Genomic DNA, 17471 nt, shown 5'->3' on the forward strand with positions numbered 1-17471 from the left:
ACTACATGGGTTACAATGGAGGTCATAATGGAGTGTTGACAACTTGAATATTCCACCTGTGTACTCTACACACAACTACATGACATCATGTTACAAATATGGAATATGAAATAACAAACAGGTTAGATGAACTGACAATATGCCCAGGATAAAAAGTGAAAAGAAGTAATTAAAAGGAATATATAATTATTGACTTTTGCAGATTTGCAGTTTGCCAGCAGGCTAGCACCACTGGAAGGAACAAGTCATTGCGCATGCGCACAGGCTGAGACTCTGTAATTTATAAGCCGCTGGATGGCCCAGTCGCGATCACAACCCAGTTGGTGATAACGAAGAGAGAAAGAAGAAATGGATCAAGCAGAACAGTACTGCTGCTGCTGGGCGCGGTTCTGGCATTGCTGCTGTCAGTGCTGTGTGCGGTTCTCAACTTGGCGGTTCTGGCATTGCTGTTGTCTGCTGCCACGCACCGAAACCGTTTATTGTAGTTCTGGTGATCATGGCTTCCCTCCTTCGGACTATCTGACTGTCAACGCGTCATCCACTGAGTATAGTAGCATGAAGAAGACTGAAGGAGAAGAGCAGTCAAGCAGCGTAGCTACCGATACCATCATGATGCAGGCCACAGCTCAGAAAACACAAAAGCCGAGAAGAGATGAAACAGGCCAGCCAGCGACTGACTCTGGTCCCACTCCGCCAACTGATGAGATCGTGGCACGGCCTGAGGGTGAGTTATTACCGTGACCGCGGAGTAGAACTGTGACGTAGCTAGCTACTGAGGGAATTTTTGTGTCGTCTGTAGAAACGAAACCAGTTGAGCAACAGCATTTTGGAGGTACAACGGACAAGGCGGACATGCCAATTCCTAAAGGTTAGGTAGAGAATGAATTGAACATAGTTTTGCATGCACGTGTGCCCTCAGAGTCACCAGATGCTAACAAAGGATCTTTAAGTGAAGGAAAGGACTCATGACCTCCATACACCCTCAACAATGCTGGATGTCTCTTTGTACTGACAATACACCGGGAATGTGTAATGTTGTGGATCTTCACTTGTACAATATTAATTTTATGATCACCATGCATGTATATCCTCCATGTAAACTGTTTGTAAATGTAAAATTGCTTTAGTAGTATATGCATAATCCTACTCATGTTTGCAAATTGGGAAGACTCATGTGGGACTTAGTACATAATCAGAATTGAGAGGAGTCAGGAGAGATATGCATGAAATATTACCCAGCTCTTTGCAACAGTGTTATATCACAGGCAGATCTGGTATCTGGTAATATTCTCTTGGCATGAAACTGAAGTCTACATGTGTGCACCCACGTCACAATGACTTGAGTGCACTTACTACAGAGATTCTAGTAAAACATAGCTAACAGTAAAAAATTTAAAATTCCATGTAGCTGTACCTATGATAGACTACAATTATTAATACCCTCTTAGAACTAAAACATAGTAAGCAGGGATAGGTTCCAAAAGGCTTCTGGAAACCTCTCACCTATATGAAAAGATTTTCACTGTTTATGTATAGCATACATGATACTCATTCCTGCAGGGAAGGATATGGAGAGGGGAAATGGGCTCTCTTGGTGGAAAGTTTGAGGTACTCTGAGCAGTCAAGTATATACACCATAGAGGTGTCCATATATAGCTAATTCAAATGTCAATATACATGCATGTATTGACACATCAATTGAAGTAAGTCTTTTGCTCATCCTAAGTCATTCTATTTTTGTCAGTGCATAGACCAACTTAGTCAATTATATGATGTTACCTGTCTTGTTTTGTAACTGAGTTTATAGCCTGTGTATATTTTAGGTCACAACAGGCACTGAGTGACTTGTCTTCACCCAAATTATTGTTGGGTGATGAGAAGCCAATGCTTGCATGACTGAGTTATTAAGTTTTAGAACAAGCCAGTAGATGGTCTGTTTCAAATCTGAGCTCTTGGCTGACTATAGAGAAGGTTGGTAGTTACATGTATTACTAGCATTGGCATACATGTTCTTAAAATTTTGAGCTGTTCATTGATAGTTGTAGCCTCATGCAGACCAAGGAAGTATATCTCCTATACGCATTACTTCAATTGGTCATGACTGAGAAGTTGAATTATTACAAGTATCATTGCTATATTCAGTTTGGCTGCTTTTCTATTTTCTAATAAAGCATTCATGTCAATTGTGACCAGATTTTACAAAACTGAACCAATCTCAAATCAAACTAACATCACCAGTGGATAGCTACACTATCGTACTACTAGTTTTGATCCTTGCTTGGTACTACTCAAACTACTTGAGGTTGGTTTTAACAGATGTCTTTTCTGGGTAGTGTGGAGAGCTCGAATGGCGGTTTCTGGCCTTGTGAAGGACCTGGCCTGGAAAAAATCAGTAGTTTACTGGTGGATGGCCTACTAATGTTGGCCAGACATTTTTTCTGTTGATTTTGCTACATATCAGCCACTAAGAAGTCAGCACAACCCTGTAATCTCGTGTTTGGACTCCAGTCATGGTCTGCCTCCATTTTGAACTCCATCTATTTTGAACTCTATTTCTTATCCACCCCTCCACACCTCCACTGCTCAGATTTTCTATCTTATTTGGTGGAAAACTCTACAAGCAGCTACAAGTACTGGAATTGGTCTGAAAGAGGTAATAGATAGATGCATCTTTTGTGCAAATTCCATGCGCGTGCTTGATGAGTTATGCTGGCTTGAATTCTCTAAACCGTTTATCTTGATGTGCAATTTGGAATGTATTTTCAAAATCCAGTCACAATTCTCAAATACCTGACTGCTCTATTAGAGTTACTGTCTGTTGTATTAGAGTTTGTAGATGTTTTATCACCAGCAAAGATTTATATAGTATGACATGTACATTCTTAAACCTATATAGGCAATTTTGCTTGGAATAATTAGCAAAAACCTTAAAAACAAAACTGAACTTATGGTCAACATGATTAACAATTAACTATATTTGACTGTTGATCAACTTCTTGAAACCTTAGTACCCCTTCCCCACCTAAGTTTACCTTTAATTTGTGACTTCCAGTCTAAAGAACTGACATGATTGTTATAATGGTCACAACCTTCAAGGATTAAACTTGATGAACATACTAGTTACAGAGGTGGAGAACCATCTTCAATTGTGTGTGACATAAAGTTGAATTGCACATGACAACTTGTTTCTTTGGGCTCACCTTGATGTCTTGTTGTTTGGAACAAAGATCAGTTAGTGGTATGATGACATCATGTTGGTGAGTGGTCTCAGCTACATAGTCACATGATTGAAACATGAACAACACACACTTGGGACAGAATGTCACTACTGGATCATCTTCAACACAAGCTTCACAATGGACGTCTTCCTCTCCTTCAACTTTTCAGGATACTGTCATCCATGATAGCCGATGAAGAAATTAGTCTTGAAATCTTTCACTCCTTCAGCTGGGACATCTACAAAACTTTTCTAGCTACATTCAGGGCATGTGGTCTTGTTGTCTTTCTCCAATTTGGGGCATCCTTCACTATAAGAGTACTGATATGTTGGTCATTATTTCAATTAGACAATTACATTCAGAGAATGCTTCAATATTTGCAAAGTACGTAGCTATGTAGGTTTTTATTCCATGGGCACCTGCATGCACACAGGTGTCTTCAGTACCCAGTAAGACACCTAGCCACTTAACTTTGACAAACAAATTGCAGGTTACCAACAGAATTCCAATTACAGAGGTCTTTGTCTAAATAACTAAGATGTGTATTGCTATCCTCCTTGGAGATTATTACTTCGGGGTTGTTTATCTGCTAAAGGATCCTAGCAGGACAAATCTTACCTATACTTGTCTTATTGGCCCAGGTTTCAGCTAGCTACCAATTTTGGTTTCAATTATCATTGGTCTATTTTGTCATACATAGTATACCCTCCACAAAGGGTATGCTATATGTGGAGATCAACTGTTGTGGAGGCCACTACTTAGTTTTATGCAATGTCATCATAAAAATGGTGTGTGTGTGTGTGTGTGTGTGTGTGTGTGTGTGTGTGTGTGTGTGTGTGTGTGTGTGTGTGTGTGTGTGTGTGTGTGTGTGTGTGTGTGTGTGTGTGTGTGTGTGTGTGTGTGTGTGTGTGTGTGTGTGTGTGTGTGTGTGTGTGTGTGTGTGTGTGTGTGTGTGTGTGTGTGTGTGTGTGTGTGTGTGTGTGTGTGTGTGTGTGTGTGTGTGTGTGTGTGTGTGTGTGTGTGTGTGTGTGTGTGTGTGTGTGTGTGTGTGTGTGTGTGTGTGTGTGTGTGTGTGTGTGTGTGTGTGTGTGTGTGTGTGTGTGTGTGTGTGTGTGTGTGTGTGTGTGTGTGTGTGTGTGTGTGTGTGTGTGTGTGTGTGTGTGTGTGTGTGTGTGTGTGTGTGTGTGTGTGTGTGTGTGTGTGTGTGTGTGTGTGTGTGTGTGTGTGTGTGTGTGTGTGTGTGTGTGTGTGTGTGTGTGTGTGTGTGTGTGTGTGTGTGTGTGTGTGTGTGTGTGTGTGTGTGTGTGTGTGTGTGTGTGTGTGTGTGTGTGTGTGTGTGTGTGTGTGTGTGTGTGTGTGTGTGTGTGTGTGTGTGTGTGTGTGTGTGTGTGTGTGTGTGTGTGTGTGTGTGTGTGTGTGTGTGTGTGTGTGTGTGTGTGTGTGTGTGTGTGTGTGTGTGTGTGTGTGTGTGTGTGTGTGTGTGTGTGTGTGTGTGTGTGTGTGTGTGTGTGTGTGTGTGTGTGTGTGTGTGTGTGTGTGTGTGTGTGTGTGTGTGTGTGTGTGTGTGTGTGTGTGTGTGTGTGTGTGTGTGTGTGTGTGTGTGTGTGTGTGTGTGTGTGTGTGTGTGTGTGTGTGTGTGTGTGTGTGTGTGTGTGTGTGTGTGTGTGTGTGTGTGTGTGTGTGTGTGTGTGTGTGTGTGTGTGTGTGTGTGTGTGTGTGTGTGTGTGTGTGTGTGTGTGTGTGTGTGTGTGTGTGTGTGTGTGTGTGTGTGTGTGTGTGTGTGTGTGTGTGTGTGTGTGTGTGTGTGTGTGTGTGTGTGTGTGTGTGTGTGTGTGTGTGTGTGTGTGTGTGTGTGTGTGTGTGTGTGTGTGTGTGTGTGTGTGTGTGTGTGTGTGTGTGTGTGTGTGTGTGTGTGTGTGTGTGTGTGTGTGTGTGTGTGTGTGTGTGTGTGTGTGTGTGTGTGTGTGTGTGTGTGTGTGTGTGTGTGTGTGTGTGTGTGTGTGTGTGTGTGTGTGTGTGTGTGTGTGTGTGTGTGTGTGTGTGTGTGTGTGTGTGTGTGTGTGTGTGTGTGTGTGTGTGTGTGTGTGTGTGTGTGTGTGTGTGTGTGTGTGTGTGTGTGTGTGTGTGTGTGTGTGTGTGTGTGTGTGTGTGTGTGTGTGTGTGTGTGTGTGTGTGTGTGTGTGTGTGTGTGTGTGTGTGTGTGTGTGTGTGTGTGTGTGTGTGTGTGTGTGTGTGTGTGTGTGTGTGTGTGTGTGTGTGTGTGTGTGTGTGTGTGTGTGTGTGTGTGTGTGTGTGTGTGTGTGTGTGTGTGTGTGTGTGTGTGTGTGTGTGTGTGTGTGTGTGTGTGTGTGTGTGTGTGTGTGTGTGTGTGAGTAGCTGTGTTGTATTTTTGCTGTGTACATAGTTATAAGTGTGTTATTCACATGCAGGGCTCCACTAAAATCATTACTGAGAGGATTGACTCCTAGTCTAAATTACAATGCAATCACGTGATCAAAATGATGCTCAGGTGTTCACCATTTGTTTAACACGAACTCTGAGGATACCAAGCTGAAGAAGGATCGGTCACAATGAGTATATTGTAGCCTCTGCCACTGTGGATTGATTTTTGTACCATCACCACGACGTTTTTTAATAACAAACGAAGACCATGATCATGTGGCACAAGTGATCATGCTTGAGGTTGGCAAACAAATATCTCCTGATGGTGAGGAAGTAGTACCTCACTTAGCATATATTATTATTTCTAGTCCATTCAGTGCAATGAAATGACTGCTCAATTAGAGTATTTTAATGGTTTACTGACTGTTTTATTAGAGTAGTTGATCTACACACTATCGGTACCTGATAAATTTCTTTAATATTTCACTAATAATTGCAAAATGATCGTGACCCTTAAATGACAAATTTTGTTGCAGCCAATACATATGTCTGAATTTTTAAATAAATCAATGGGGAGCTAGCTAGGGGTAATGTTAACATGTTTTTTTTTTTTTTTAATTTCACATTCTCGATCTCAGGAAAAGACTTGAGTAGTGGACCAGAAACATAATTCCAATTGGAGTAGCCTTACAACAATCTGTGACCATTTTCATCCTATAATCAAGGTGAAATAATTTCATGGGTACAATAGACTTTAGCAAATCAGTCAAAGACAGAGTTTTCATTCACAAGATGAGTGTGTTTTGATATGGAAACTTGTTACTATTAAATATCTTTATGATCATGTATACACAATCAAATGGAGTACAAAATAATATTGTTAAGGTAGATATTGTACTCTAAGAGTTGTGAGGTGAACTGGTCAGTGGAAACCATGTTACTGCACGTCTCAACATTTGAAAGTGATATATATTGTTTTTAAAGAATTTGTTAGTCACTGTCACAACCTATATACAAGGACTAAACTTGATGGACATACCAGTTACAGAGGTGGAGAACCATCTTCAATTGTGGGAAATACTGAATGACATGAAGTTGACTCACATAGCAATGGATTTGTTACCACCTGCACATGGGAGATGATGAATAGGAAACAAGCAGATCATATACCAATTGTACAAGCCTAATTATCTTGAGGTATTTCTTTCGTATGTCATTGGTGATAACTTAGAGGCTGTAACATCAGGAAATGTGTTATTTGTACTGTATACCTCATTATCACATCCCAGACAAGTTCTGAGTTCATTGTCAGCTCATGGTGGACTGATACATGTAGTGTTGTGTGTGAGAAGATAATGACATTTCATGTGTTTGTTTAGTGTTGGTGAAAGTTCACAAAAAGAATTGTTTACAGAAACATCAAAGCTACATGATTACTACAACAAACACAACACATTCCTGTAAACATATCTTCAACAGTGTAATACATGTCATGTTCCTCTGATCTTGATGTGTGTATGTTCTATTAGAGTTGTTGTGTAACTTATTACACCATCTTAATATTTAACTTCTGTAACATGTTTATTGTTATGATTCCATGTATGTGTGTAGCCTTATATGGTGTGCAGACCATCTGAAAAAGTTCTGATACTATTAATGTTCAGTAAAGTTTTCTCATCAAACTACCAATCCTTTGTCACACTGTAAGTGTCACATATTATAGTAGTAGTTTGTTAAGTAAAGTGTTGTTTTTAAAATAGCAACATGTGTCACACTTTATATGGTGACAATTCAAACAAAAGTTTCAGGTGTGATATTTCTATATGCTACTAATGGATGTACGTATATGATTTGCTGTAGTCTGGAAAAAGGAGCTCATGGGAATTAGCAGTAATTCTGTGATGTTTTGTCACTTCTGGTCTATGACAGTATAATCCCATTGTTGATGTATTATGTGACACATGAACCAGTTGTGTGTTATGGTGATGTTATACGTACTATCTGTTTTGTTGTGAGTCTGGGTTGTGTGGCTACATCAGACTGAGATATTCTGTGATCAATAATCGTGTGACCAATGTTGATTGTTTGGGATCACTGCACTGTTCTGATGTTTTGAGAACAATCAAAAATTGAACTGAAATGAAGCGGTGTAAGTATATAATAGAGTCACTACTGAGGAGTGTTGTGTCTCCCTTTCACTGTTTATTGTGCTTCATTATTATCATGGGGCAACAAGCTGTTAGTAAAGTGAATTAGTGTTGGGCTGGATCAGGGGATTACTGTCATCCAAGCTATATATACTATTTGAGAGTTGATTATATAAAGCTATAGTCTCCCAGCTTTTATACTCAAAATCTTACTGTGTCCTAAAATACTAATTTGACTGATTTTCTCACTAATATTTCCCACTATTATTCTATTAGTGTGATTGTTAATTTGGAAATTTACAATTACTAAATGGTTGGTCACCTTTACTAACCATTGCCCAGACCTTCCTTGTATAGACACATTACATGATAATAACTGTCATTAAATTATAATTTGCTAATGTTCATTATCAGATATAGTGTATATCTCACAAGGAATTTGATGTGTCATTGAATGGTTGTCATTGACACTCCATTCAGCTGATATATTATGGTAAAGGACACTTACAAGAACCCATCATGTCCCATTAAGAATTTGTGCAGTATGGATCTGTCACACAGTATCAGTGAGATAGTGAGTAGTAAAGGATCACAGCTAGATGGCAGGGAGATACTGGTCCAGGAGCTATATACTCGGGTTACAGTGGAGGTCATAATGGAGTGTTGACAACTTGAATATTCCACCTGTGTACTCTACACACAACTACATGACATGTTACAAATATGGAATATGAAATAACAAACAGGTTAGGTGCAGCTCAGATGGAACAATAATCAGGGATCTCCTAATAAGGACATGTCTACTCCTTGATAATAAGGACAATTTTCCATACCCTCCATGGTCCCCATTTAGTGTACAAGGCTTTGTATGATGATTTGATGATGAAGGGCACGATAAAGTATACATGAATCAACTGATTTGACTTTATCATTAATCAGTTATACCCTCTTGTAGTTTGAAACATGTTATTTGTGTGACATACAGATTGATTGTTTCATGTCCGTAGCACATATACAATAGAAGTAGAACATTCCTAGCTAGCTACTGTAACACTCTGCCTGTCACACTGCATTGGTAGGGTTTTATTTGCAATCTACCATTCTGGGGCAAACTCTGCCCAATGCTACAATATTGGAATATTATTAAATGGTTGTCATCACTTATGCAGTAACTAACATCTTTTAAATTAAACATTATATTATCATGCTGCTGTCTTCAGTCCCAGGAACGAGAGAAGTGAACTTTGCAGTTTGCCAGCCGGCTGGCACCACTGGAAGAAGTAGACATTACATGGAGCAAAGGTGTCAGAACAATTTTTTAATCCCTTGTCATTGCGCATGCGCAAGGTCCGAGGTGCTGTCCTTTAAAAACTGCTGTATGGCCCTGTCGTAGTCATAGCTTAGTTGGTGACTCAGTTGGTGATAGAAGAAGAAATGGCTCAAGGAGGACAATCGAGATGGTTCTGGCAATTGCATAATCTATGGCCTCGTCGGCTTTGGCGCTGTTTTATTGGTTCTGACGCGGAAGACGCAGTTTCACTCTGTTCTGGTGACCTTCCCGAGGACCTTTCCGAGGACCCTCCTGCTTCGATTGTCATCGTCACGTCATCCTCTGAGGATAGTAGCATGAAGGAGACTGACGGAGAAGAGCAGGCCATAGCTCGGCAGAAAACTCGGAAGAAAACACGGAGAGATGAAATAGGCCAGCCAACGACCATCTCGTCTCCTCCAACGACTGGAGATCCTCATTCCACTTCGCTAACTGAGATCGTGGTACAGTCTGAGGGTGAGTTACTGAGTGGCCAGCCAACGACCGTCGCGTCTCCAACGACTAGAGACCTTCCATGCCTTGAGTCCACTTCGCTAACTGAGATCGTGGTACAGTCTGAGGGTGAGTTACTGAGTGGCCAGCCAACGACCGTCGCGTCTCCAACGACTGGAGACCTTCCATGCCTTGAGTCCACTTCGCTAACTGAGATTGTGGTACAGTCTGAGGGTGAGTTACTGAGTTAAAAGAGTAGAATTTCATATCTCTAGAATGTACCGAGGGCGTTTTTGTGTCATCTGTAGAAACGAAACCAGCTGAGCAGCTGCATTTTGGAGGTACAAAAGAAAAGACGACCCCAGTGGACATGGCAATGTTTAAAGGTTAGGCAGAAAATGAAATAGCTCTGACCAGCATACATGTGTGCCCTCATATATTACTGTAGAAACCAAATGCTAATGAAGGCTGAATCTTTAAGGAAAGGACTCATTATGTGACCTGCACCCTCCAACAGTATTTTGACTCTATCCAGCTCCTTGTACACAGACCTCCACATGTAAAATATTTTGATTTTCCTTGTAACATCTTGTTTAGCCATATTGTAAAATTGCTTATGACATAATTACTTCAGTGCACATAGTTCTGCTTGTGTTTACATTATTTGTATAATGGGATTGGGAGAAGCTCACGTGGAACATATGCATGGACAGCATATAATATTATGGCTACCATTTGTGAGTTGTATGGACAATATGACCATCAATGAAATATTTATAATTATAGCTACTGATTTGTAACTGAATACAAAGCATGTAGTCAATTTTAATATTAAAATAGAATAATTTGTGTTAGTTTAAAAATCTTGAGTATAGCCTAGCTGGAGTTGTATGCTCTATTTGAGGATGTGCTCCATGTCGGCATACTGTGTCAGAAATACTCTGATGAAAATCCTGGCTATGCTCACTACTTAAGTGTACTCATAACAAATAACATAAGTACAGCCCGTAATTCAAGGCCTGTGAATTATATATAATGCAAGAGTGGCATGCAACTTGCTAGTGAAGGAGTAGTAGCACAGTTTAAAAATTGACATGTATTGTACATGACTGTAGTTGTTTCATCTTTACTATATTAGTAAAAAGGTTCATTGAAGTTAATTTGTGCTTGTGTACAACTTACAGTCACCCAACACAACAAGCTAGGTAGAAATGATCAGCACATGGAACTGAATTAATGTATCACAGAGGAAGGATACATATGTTACATAATCTGGGACAGCACTTGTTAAAGATTCTTGTTATGTCCAGTGACTGAGTGCACTTGCTATAGAGATTCTAGTGGGACATAGCTAGCTACCAGTTCAGGGGCAGAGAATAGTACTCTAAAGTGAGGGTGCACTTTAGAGTGCCGGGAGCATTTCCCACAGGAAAATTTGAATGCTTTGAGATTAAATCAGGAACATTTTCAGTGGTACATGTGTACTTGATACTCCTATAATATTATATGGTAATGACTATCATTAAGATAACAAGTAGACATATCAGTAAAATTTTAATGAAAACATTTCAGTAGAATCATGCACTACATTATGCATAGACTAGATGAATAAAAATTAAAAGGGGAATGAGATCACTGAAAATGGCCATAAAACAAGCAAGGATTGCTGGTGTAAAAAACATGGGTGATCCCTATTATGAAACCACCATCATGATTCATGATACATCTGTCAATGGAGACAGATTGAATAAATTGCACAGCAGAACCTACTTGCATACTTCCACTGATTGTTCTATTAGAGTAGTTAGGTGACTGCTCTATTAGAGTATCTCTGATCTCGTGCACTTCCAGCATAGTATTCCATTCCATTTCTTTGGCACAAATCGAAAGTAAGTTCACTAATGACCAATAATAGGTACAGCAGTTGCTGCACTTTAGCAACTGGGCACTGGAAAAAGGTAAATTTAAGTAACTGCTTTCCAACTTTATACTATTACATAATGAGGAAACGACTATTAGAGTGTACACCCATATAGTATGAAACAGCCAGGCATACAAGGGCACACAATTACAGAATTTTAATTTCTACTGACTGTCTGCTTTTAATGCTCGACTGAGATATTTAAAAATTTTAAATGTGCACCAGTTAACAGAAGTCTGTAGTCTCAACTTAGTTGAAATAATGTGTACAATGCAATAGGAGGTGTGCTTTCTTGCCGGTCTGGGACAAAATTTAAACGTAAAGTTGGAGACATGATGCATCTTGTTATAGACCAATGCTAGTATGTACAGTACTCAAAATATATAGTCAGCCATGGGACCATGTGACAATAATCATGTGGCTAATCAGGCAACATCCTGTTATGCTTTTAAATTTACTATGTTGCAGTGCTCAAAATTTTAGCGTCAGACTGGCATAATTATGTTCAATATTTATGCCCCAGTTCCCAAGCAATTGTTTTAGATCATTGAGACCCTTAGACACTCTAATAAAACATTCAGATTAAAACAATTTCCTACAAATACCTGATTGCTCTATTAGAGTCACAGACTAGTGTGTTAGAGTGCCTTGATCTTTTATTCATGAACTCTTTTCACAAGTAAACATTTATGTATATAGCATGACATATTACTCTTGCCTATTTTGCTAACATTATGTTTAACATTTCAGGAACCTATTTAGGCTAATGTGTTCAGAAAATAATTTTATAGCAAAAAAGCTTAAAAACAAAATTAAACATTAGTTAGTCAAATTGACTATTTGATCAACTTCTTGAAACCTCAGCACTCCCTTGATCCGCTTCCCTACATTCACTTATGTGACTTCCAGCTAGTCTGAAGAACTGACATGATTGTTATAATGGTCACAACCTACAAGGACTAAACTTGATTAACATACTATTTACAGAGGTGGAGAACCATCTTCAATTGTGGGAAATACTGAGTGACATGAAGTTGACCCACTTAGCAGTGGATATGTGTATGTTGTTACCATCTATGGGAGATGTTTTAAGCATACACGCAAATAAAAAGGCTGATATGGTTATATCAGAAATACTTGAGGTCACATTCAAAATTGTTATGATACATGCAGACATCAATGGTAAAGTGCTATTTCATTTATAGTATCCTTGTTGTTGATCATCCATCCTAGCTGTTAATGAAGCCCTCTTGCCTCTCTACAACTTGATCCATGAAACAAATTAAATACAGAATATAACCATGATCCCCTAGTCAACTTCACTCATAGTAGCAATTTTTATATCAAGTCTAAGAAATACACTCCTCAGTTTCCCAAGAACTATTTAACTATGAAATCTCCTAGAACATAATGATCACATGTCTTGTTCATGTAATATTGATCACATGTTTTGGAATACAAGAAACACATGATAATATTTACTGCAATAAAATGTTTCATTGTGTATCAATGTACAGGAAATAGGAAATGATACAAAATATTTAACAAAATAATGTGTAGTAGTATAGCTATAAAAATATTTTAAATCAAAACATAACTCTGTTACGTATATATACCTGGCCAGCTGTAATTGTTTAGTACTGCCACAATGATAGCAAATCAGTGCTGTGTTCATAGTATTGCTGGTCAATATTAGTGGCAAGATCTCTTTGTATTATTTTACATCTTTCCAATTTGAACAGTGGTCTATATGAAAAATCTTTTTTAATTTTAGACTCAAACTCACTCACATTGACTCCTGTCCCGATGTTATCACAAAGTAGTTGGTATATAATTACATGAAATGTCATTAACTTAGGAGAGTTCACTACAAGTACAGTAATGCCTTCACTGGTCACTGATCTCACACACAACACTACATGTACCAGTCCACCATGAGCTGACAATGAACTCATGAAGTTGTCTGGGATATCAGTACGACCAGCATTAATATATAACTGTTGTAAATTACTGTTGTGTGCTAATGACAGAGATAGTCTACCAAAACGATCAAAATAATATAGGCATTTTAGTTCGTTGCAGCTGACGATCATGTTTTGAAGACCAGTTCCACAACAGTGGCGATCAACATTAAATACACAATGTGTGAGCATTGGAAAATAGGAGAACAGTGATACACTATTATCAGTGAAAATATTCCAGCACTGTTGGCAGTTTGGTACAGAAGATTCTAATGCCACTAAGCATGTACATTTCTTGTACAAATGTATTAGTGTTTCTTTATCTACAAATGATACAAATAGGCACAAATCCAATGCTAAGTGGGTCAACTGCATGTCACTCAGTATTTCCCACAATTGAAGATGGTTCTCCACCTCTGTAACTGGTATGTCCATCAAGTTTAGTCCTTGTAGGCTGTGACAGTGACTAGCAATAGCACGTAGGCCTTGTAAACTCTTCAAACAATAACAAACACAACACAAGTTTAGCCTCTGTAGGTTAGGACACATTATAGCTAGCTGTTCCAAGTGTTCTGAACTAAATGAAATTTCATATGAAAGATTAAAATCAGTCAAAAAATTGAGGTTAGCAATATTACTATTAACAAGTTGATCTTCATAAAAGAAAGTTTTATAGTTGTCTATCTTTGCCATATATACAGTCTCACCACAACGAGTACAGTTAGTTAGTACTAATAAATCATTTTTTAATCCTAGTAATCCAAATTGACTGGCGTTCACATGAGGAAGACAAGCTGACTCACCAAACTCAAACTGAAACTGTGGTGCAACAGTGAAAAGATGAAGAGAAGCTTTTGTGGTGGTGTAAAATTTAATTTGACCATTACATCCAGGTAGAAACTTTGACGTTGTCCATGTCTCCAACAGTTTATCATAAAGTGGGGTCCAAAAGAAGTCGTTTGCATGCTCTGTAACAATACTAATATTTTGTGGTCTAAATCCATCTGATATCCAATACTGGAGCCATGAATCAATAGATTCTCTTTCATAATTGTCTCCACTTTTCATTATTTGAACTCTGACTGTCAGCTCTTTAAAACTACTGGTTAGCGGCAATAGCAATTGTTTAATATCAAAGTTCCATTGAATGTCCAGCCTCTGTAGACAACCCAAGTGTTGTACAACTTGTCCTACTTGCTCAGGATCTAACTTGGTCGTTGGTATACTCAAACTTATAACATTGCTGCAATATTTGGTCATGTTCACAAGTGTTGCTGGTGTCACGTGATCAGGGAAAGATAACTTCTTGATAGCTACTCCACACACCTTCAATACACTATTAACACAACTTTCATCACCGGAGTGGTAATAAGGCCAAACAAACTCACTCCACAATGATGGTGTTTCACTCACTGTTCGAAGTTTGCTTGAAACGTACCGTAAGTTCACACGTTCACGTGAAGTCGGTAAAAACGTGAATATATAGACTAACAACTCTGTTGGAAGAGTCAATAGTATACTTTGGAGATCTCCATAATTTTCGTTTTTGTCCATATTTCACACATAGTAGCTTCTCGTGTAGCTAGGAAACAGCAGACAAAGGGGATCATGCAGGGGCGTTCCGGCTCTTTGAATGGCTTGCGGTTAGCTATAGGTCTTTGTGGTTTGGTAGCTTTATCTTTGTGTGTGGACTCTGACAATAGTGACAGGTGTTACTGCAGTGAGTCATGAAAAAATAAGACGGGAGGCAAGGCCCCCGGGAGTGAAAAATAGTCTAAATAGCTATAAATTGGAGCAAAATTCTTGCTGAAGAATTACCACCATAAAAGCTAGTACTATAGTAGCTATATAGAGTTTATCGTTAGCTAATAGTGTGAACACTAGCTCTAGATCTTGTAGCCTATATGAGTGTCATTACGTAGTCAGCTACTCACTCTGTAGCTATTAGTCCTCAGCCCCATGCAGGGCACAGATATTATACACTACCAGAGAACAGCCTAGGAAAATGCCATGAGGTAAACCATGAAATTTCATGTAGTTTTCATGGACACTACCTATGAAAATTTGACAATTCATGGGCACTGCAACCATGAAAATTTTCTTGTACCATGAAATAATTTGTCAGTGCCTTGATGAAATCTCCACTCAGTTTTCATGAGTATTTCATGGCATGGATATTACCATGAAATATCCATGAAATGACTTTCATGGGGATTATCCATAGGTGTTTCATGGTATTGTTCTCTGGTGGTAATATGTATATCAAAATAATGGAGACTCTCCATCTCTCCATCTCTCCCTCATCCCTTTCCATTTTACTCTTGATAATAGCTAGCTACCTATGCCCACAACCAGCAAAACTTTCCTGCAGCAACTCCTAGATTATACATTTAATAGTAGTACACAGGAATTACTTGGCTGTAAACACTTGAAAATAAGGAGACCTGCATGCTTATAAATCTGGACACTCAATTGGGAGCTAATAGTCCATCTGTGGCCTTGTTGTATTAACTAGAGCTATACACTGTAGTTACCATGATGAGTGTAGCTTTGTTTGGGCCTACATGCATATGCACATATAGCTTGATGATGTGTTCATCACATGCCAAACTAGCACACAATGGTGGCAACTGATTATTTTTCAATAAAAGGAGAACACCATCATCTCATCAGCACACATGTGGAAAGTCTTAATTAAGTCTAACTATTATGGCAAGACACTGCCAAGTGTAGCTACTAAAACTGAGATCATGTGACCACTGTTACAGTCAAGGTTACAGTAGCCCCAGCAAAAGGTCCACATTGTATGTCCACAAGCATTCACATCATCATAGCTACACATTTATAAATAAATAATTCAACATCTCCGCTAAACATAGGCTGCATTACAATGATGTAAAACTATATTGAACAGTGGGCAAAATGATACGACAAGTAGTAGCAAAGTTCATAATGCTATATCTATGGGACTATATAGCTAGTGGTTCAGTTCCTGTGCTTTCCTAAACTATTAGGCCTTGATTCACAGTTTATAAAAAGCATGATAGCAGGCAGTCGTTATGTTGAGTGAAATGTACTACACATTTCTGAGCTGCATTTCAACTGATTTACCCTCTAATCCATGATATAGCCATGGCCACTGCCATTTACATTTAATTATAATATATCACCTATAAGTAGCTATAATGGAGCATCATGCACACTGCATATAGTGTGATGGAGTCTCTTTAATACTACAATATGAAAATCTGGTAAGTGGCTATAAGCTTGGTATTGGTGGCAGGTGTTCGAATCCTTCTTCTGTCGTACTCTGCTGGAGTGTAATCATACATCAATATTACAAATCAATGTTCTAAATCACACACTATACAAGCAACATCCATGAGTTCATCACTTGCCATTACATCATGATAATACATTACAATTATTAACTATAACCTACTTACATAATTAATACAAGTCACTACAGTATATATGCAGCATCATGCTCATATCCCAGAATGTCTGTGAGATACGTACGTTTTAGTATTAGTATTAATTTCTGGAAAAAGGCACAGCCTGTGAATCCTACTTCATCTAAAAGATTCTTGAATGAGGTTAATGAATCAGCATTAACAATGTAAACTATTCCAGTATACTCTGTTCGAAATTGTGTAGGCCCTTCCAAACTTGTTAAAAGTCTCCTTATAATATTCTAATTGTGACTTCTTGTAGATGTGTTAAGTAGCTGGGGAGAAGAAGAATGAAGCATCAACATTAAGTAGACCTGATACACTAAAATCATGTCTCCTCGCTTCCTTCTATAGTACAGAGATTACCAGTCTGAGGTGTGATTAGTGCTCAGCATAGGGCAATTACCTCAAAGAAAGTACAAGTCTGGTGGCTCTCTTCTGTACTTTTCCTAACATGTTCTGATCTGTGATATAATGTGGCCCCATACAGAATTTGTATATTCAATAGGACAAATGAGAGTCTTATATAAAACTGGTAAGGAGTCAACATCAAGGTGTTAGAAGCACTTACTAATTAGTCCCAGAATATGATTGCTACAGCTGCACATGCTGGTGAAATTTGAGGTTT

At 38.7% G+C, this 17471-nt stretch overlaps 3 protein-coding genes across 3 annotated transcripts; 2 read left to right on the top strand and 1 right to left on the bottom strand.

The window, feature by feature from the left end:
• Nucleotides 1–208: 208 nt before the first annotated feature.
• Nucleotides 209–1146, top strand: LOC136269413 (uncharacterized). The gene is made up of 3 exons (XM_066064970.1): nucleotides 209–724; nucleotides 800–868; nucleotides 920–1146. Exons 1-3 carry the CDS (start codon nucleotides 349–351, stop codon nucleotides 967–969), a joined length of 495 nt encoding a protein of 164 aa, XP_065921042.1. The 5' UTR covers nucleotides 209–348; the 3' UTR covers nucleotides 970–1146.
• Nucleotides 1147–9138: 7992 nt separating this feature from the next.
• On the top strand, nucleotides 9139–10152 carry LOC136269280 (uncharacterized). Its single transcript, XM_066064810.1, has 3 exons — nucleotides 9139–9743; nucleotides 9818–9895; nucleotides 9958–10152. The coding sequence occupies exons 1-3, from the start codon at nucleotides 9182–9184 to the stop codon at nucleotides 9969–9971; spliced, it is 654 nt and encodes a 217-aa protein (XP_065920882.1). The 5' UTR covers nucleotides 9139–9181; the 3' UTR covers nucleotides 9972–10152.
• Nucleotides 10153–12907: 2755 nt separating this feature from the next.
• Nucleotides 12908–14885, bottom strand: LOC136236120 (uncharacterized). The gene is made up of 2 exons (XM_066026218.1): nucleotides 14780–14885; nucleotides 12908–14727 (listed from the first exon to the last, which is right to left on the bottom strand). Exon 2 carries the CDS (start codon nucleotides 14649–14651, stop codon nucleotides 13065–13067), a length of 1587 nt encoding a protein of 528 aa, XP_065882290.1. The 5' UTR covers nucleotides 14652–14727; nucleotides 14780–14885; the 3' UTR covers nucleotides 12908–13064.
• Nucleotides 14886–17471: the final 2586 nt, after the last annotated feature.

Source organism: Dysidea avara, chromosome 10 (assembly GCF_963678975.1).
Source record: "Dysidea avara chromosome 10, odDysAvar1.4, whole genome shotgun sequence".
In the NCBI taxonomy this organism is placed as follows: Eukaryota; Metazoa; Porifera; class Demospongiae; order Dictyoceratida; family Dysideidae; genus Dysidea; species Dysidea avara.

What these genes read in the sequence shown, in the direction of transcription:
- LOC136269413 (XM_066064970.1), top strand. Translation starts at nt 349, where the DNA reads ATGGATCAAGCAGAACAGTACTGCTGCTGCTGGGCGCGGTTCTGGCAT. An exon ending in GATCGTGGCACGGCCTGAGG is followed by an intron (nt 725 to 799) that starts GTGAGTTATTAC and finishes TGTCGTCTGTAG; the next exon opens with AAACGAAACCAGTTGAGCAA. An exon ending in GGACATGCCAATTCCTAAAG is followed by an intron (nt 869 to 919) that starts GTTAGGTAGAGA and finishes GTGTGCCCTCAG; the next exon opens with AGTCACCAGATGCTAACAAA.
- LOC136269280 (XM_066064810.1), top strand. Translation starts at nt 9,182, where the DNA reads ATGGCTCAAGGAGGACAATCGAGATGGTTCTGGCAATTGCATAATCTA. An exon ending in GATTGTGGTACAGTCTGAGG is followed by an intron (nt 9,744 to 9,817) that starts GTGAGTTACTGA and finishes TGTCATCTGTAG; the next exon opens with AAACGAAACCAGCTGAGCAG.
- LOC136236120 (XM_066026218.1), bottom strand. Translation starts at nt 14,651, where the DNA reads ATGACCAAATATTGCAGCAATGTTATAAGTTTGAGTATACCAACGACC.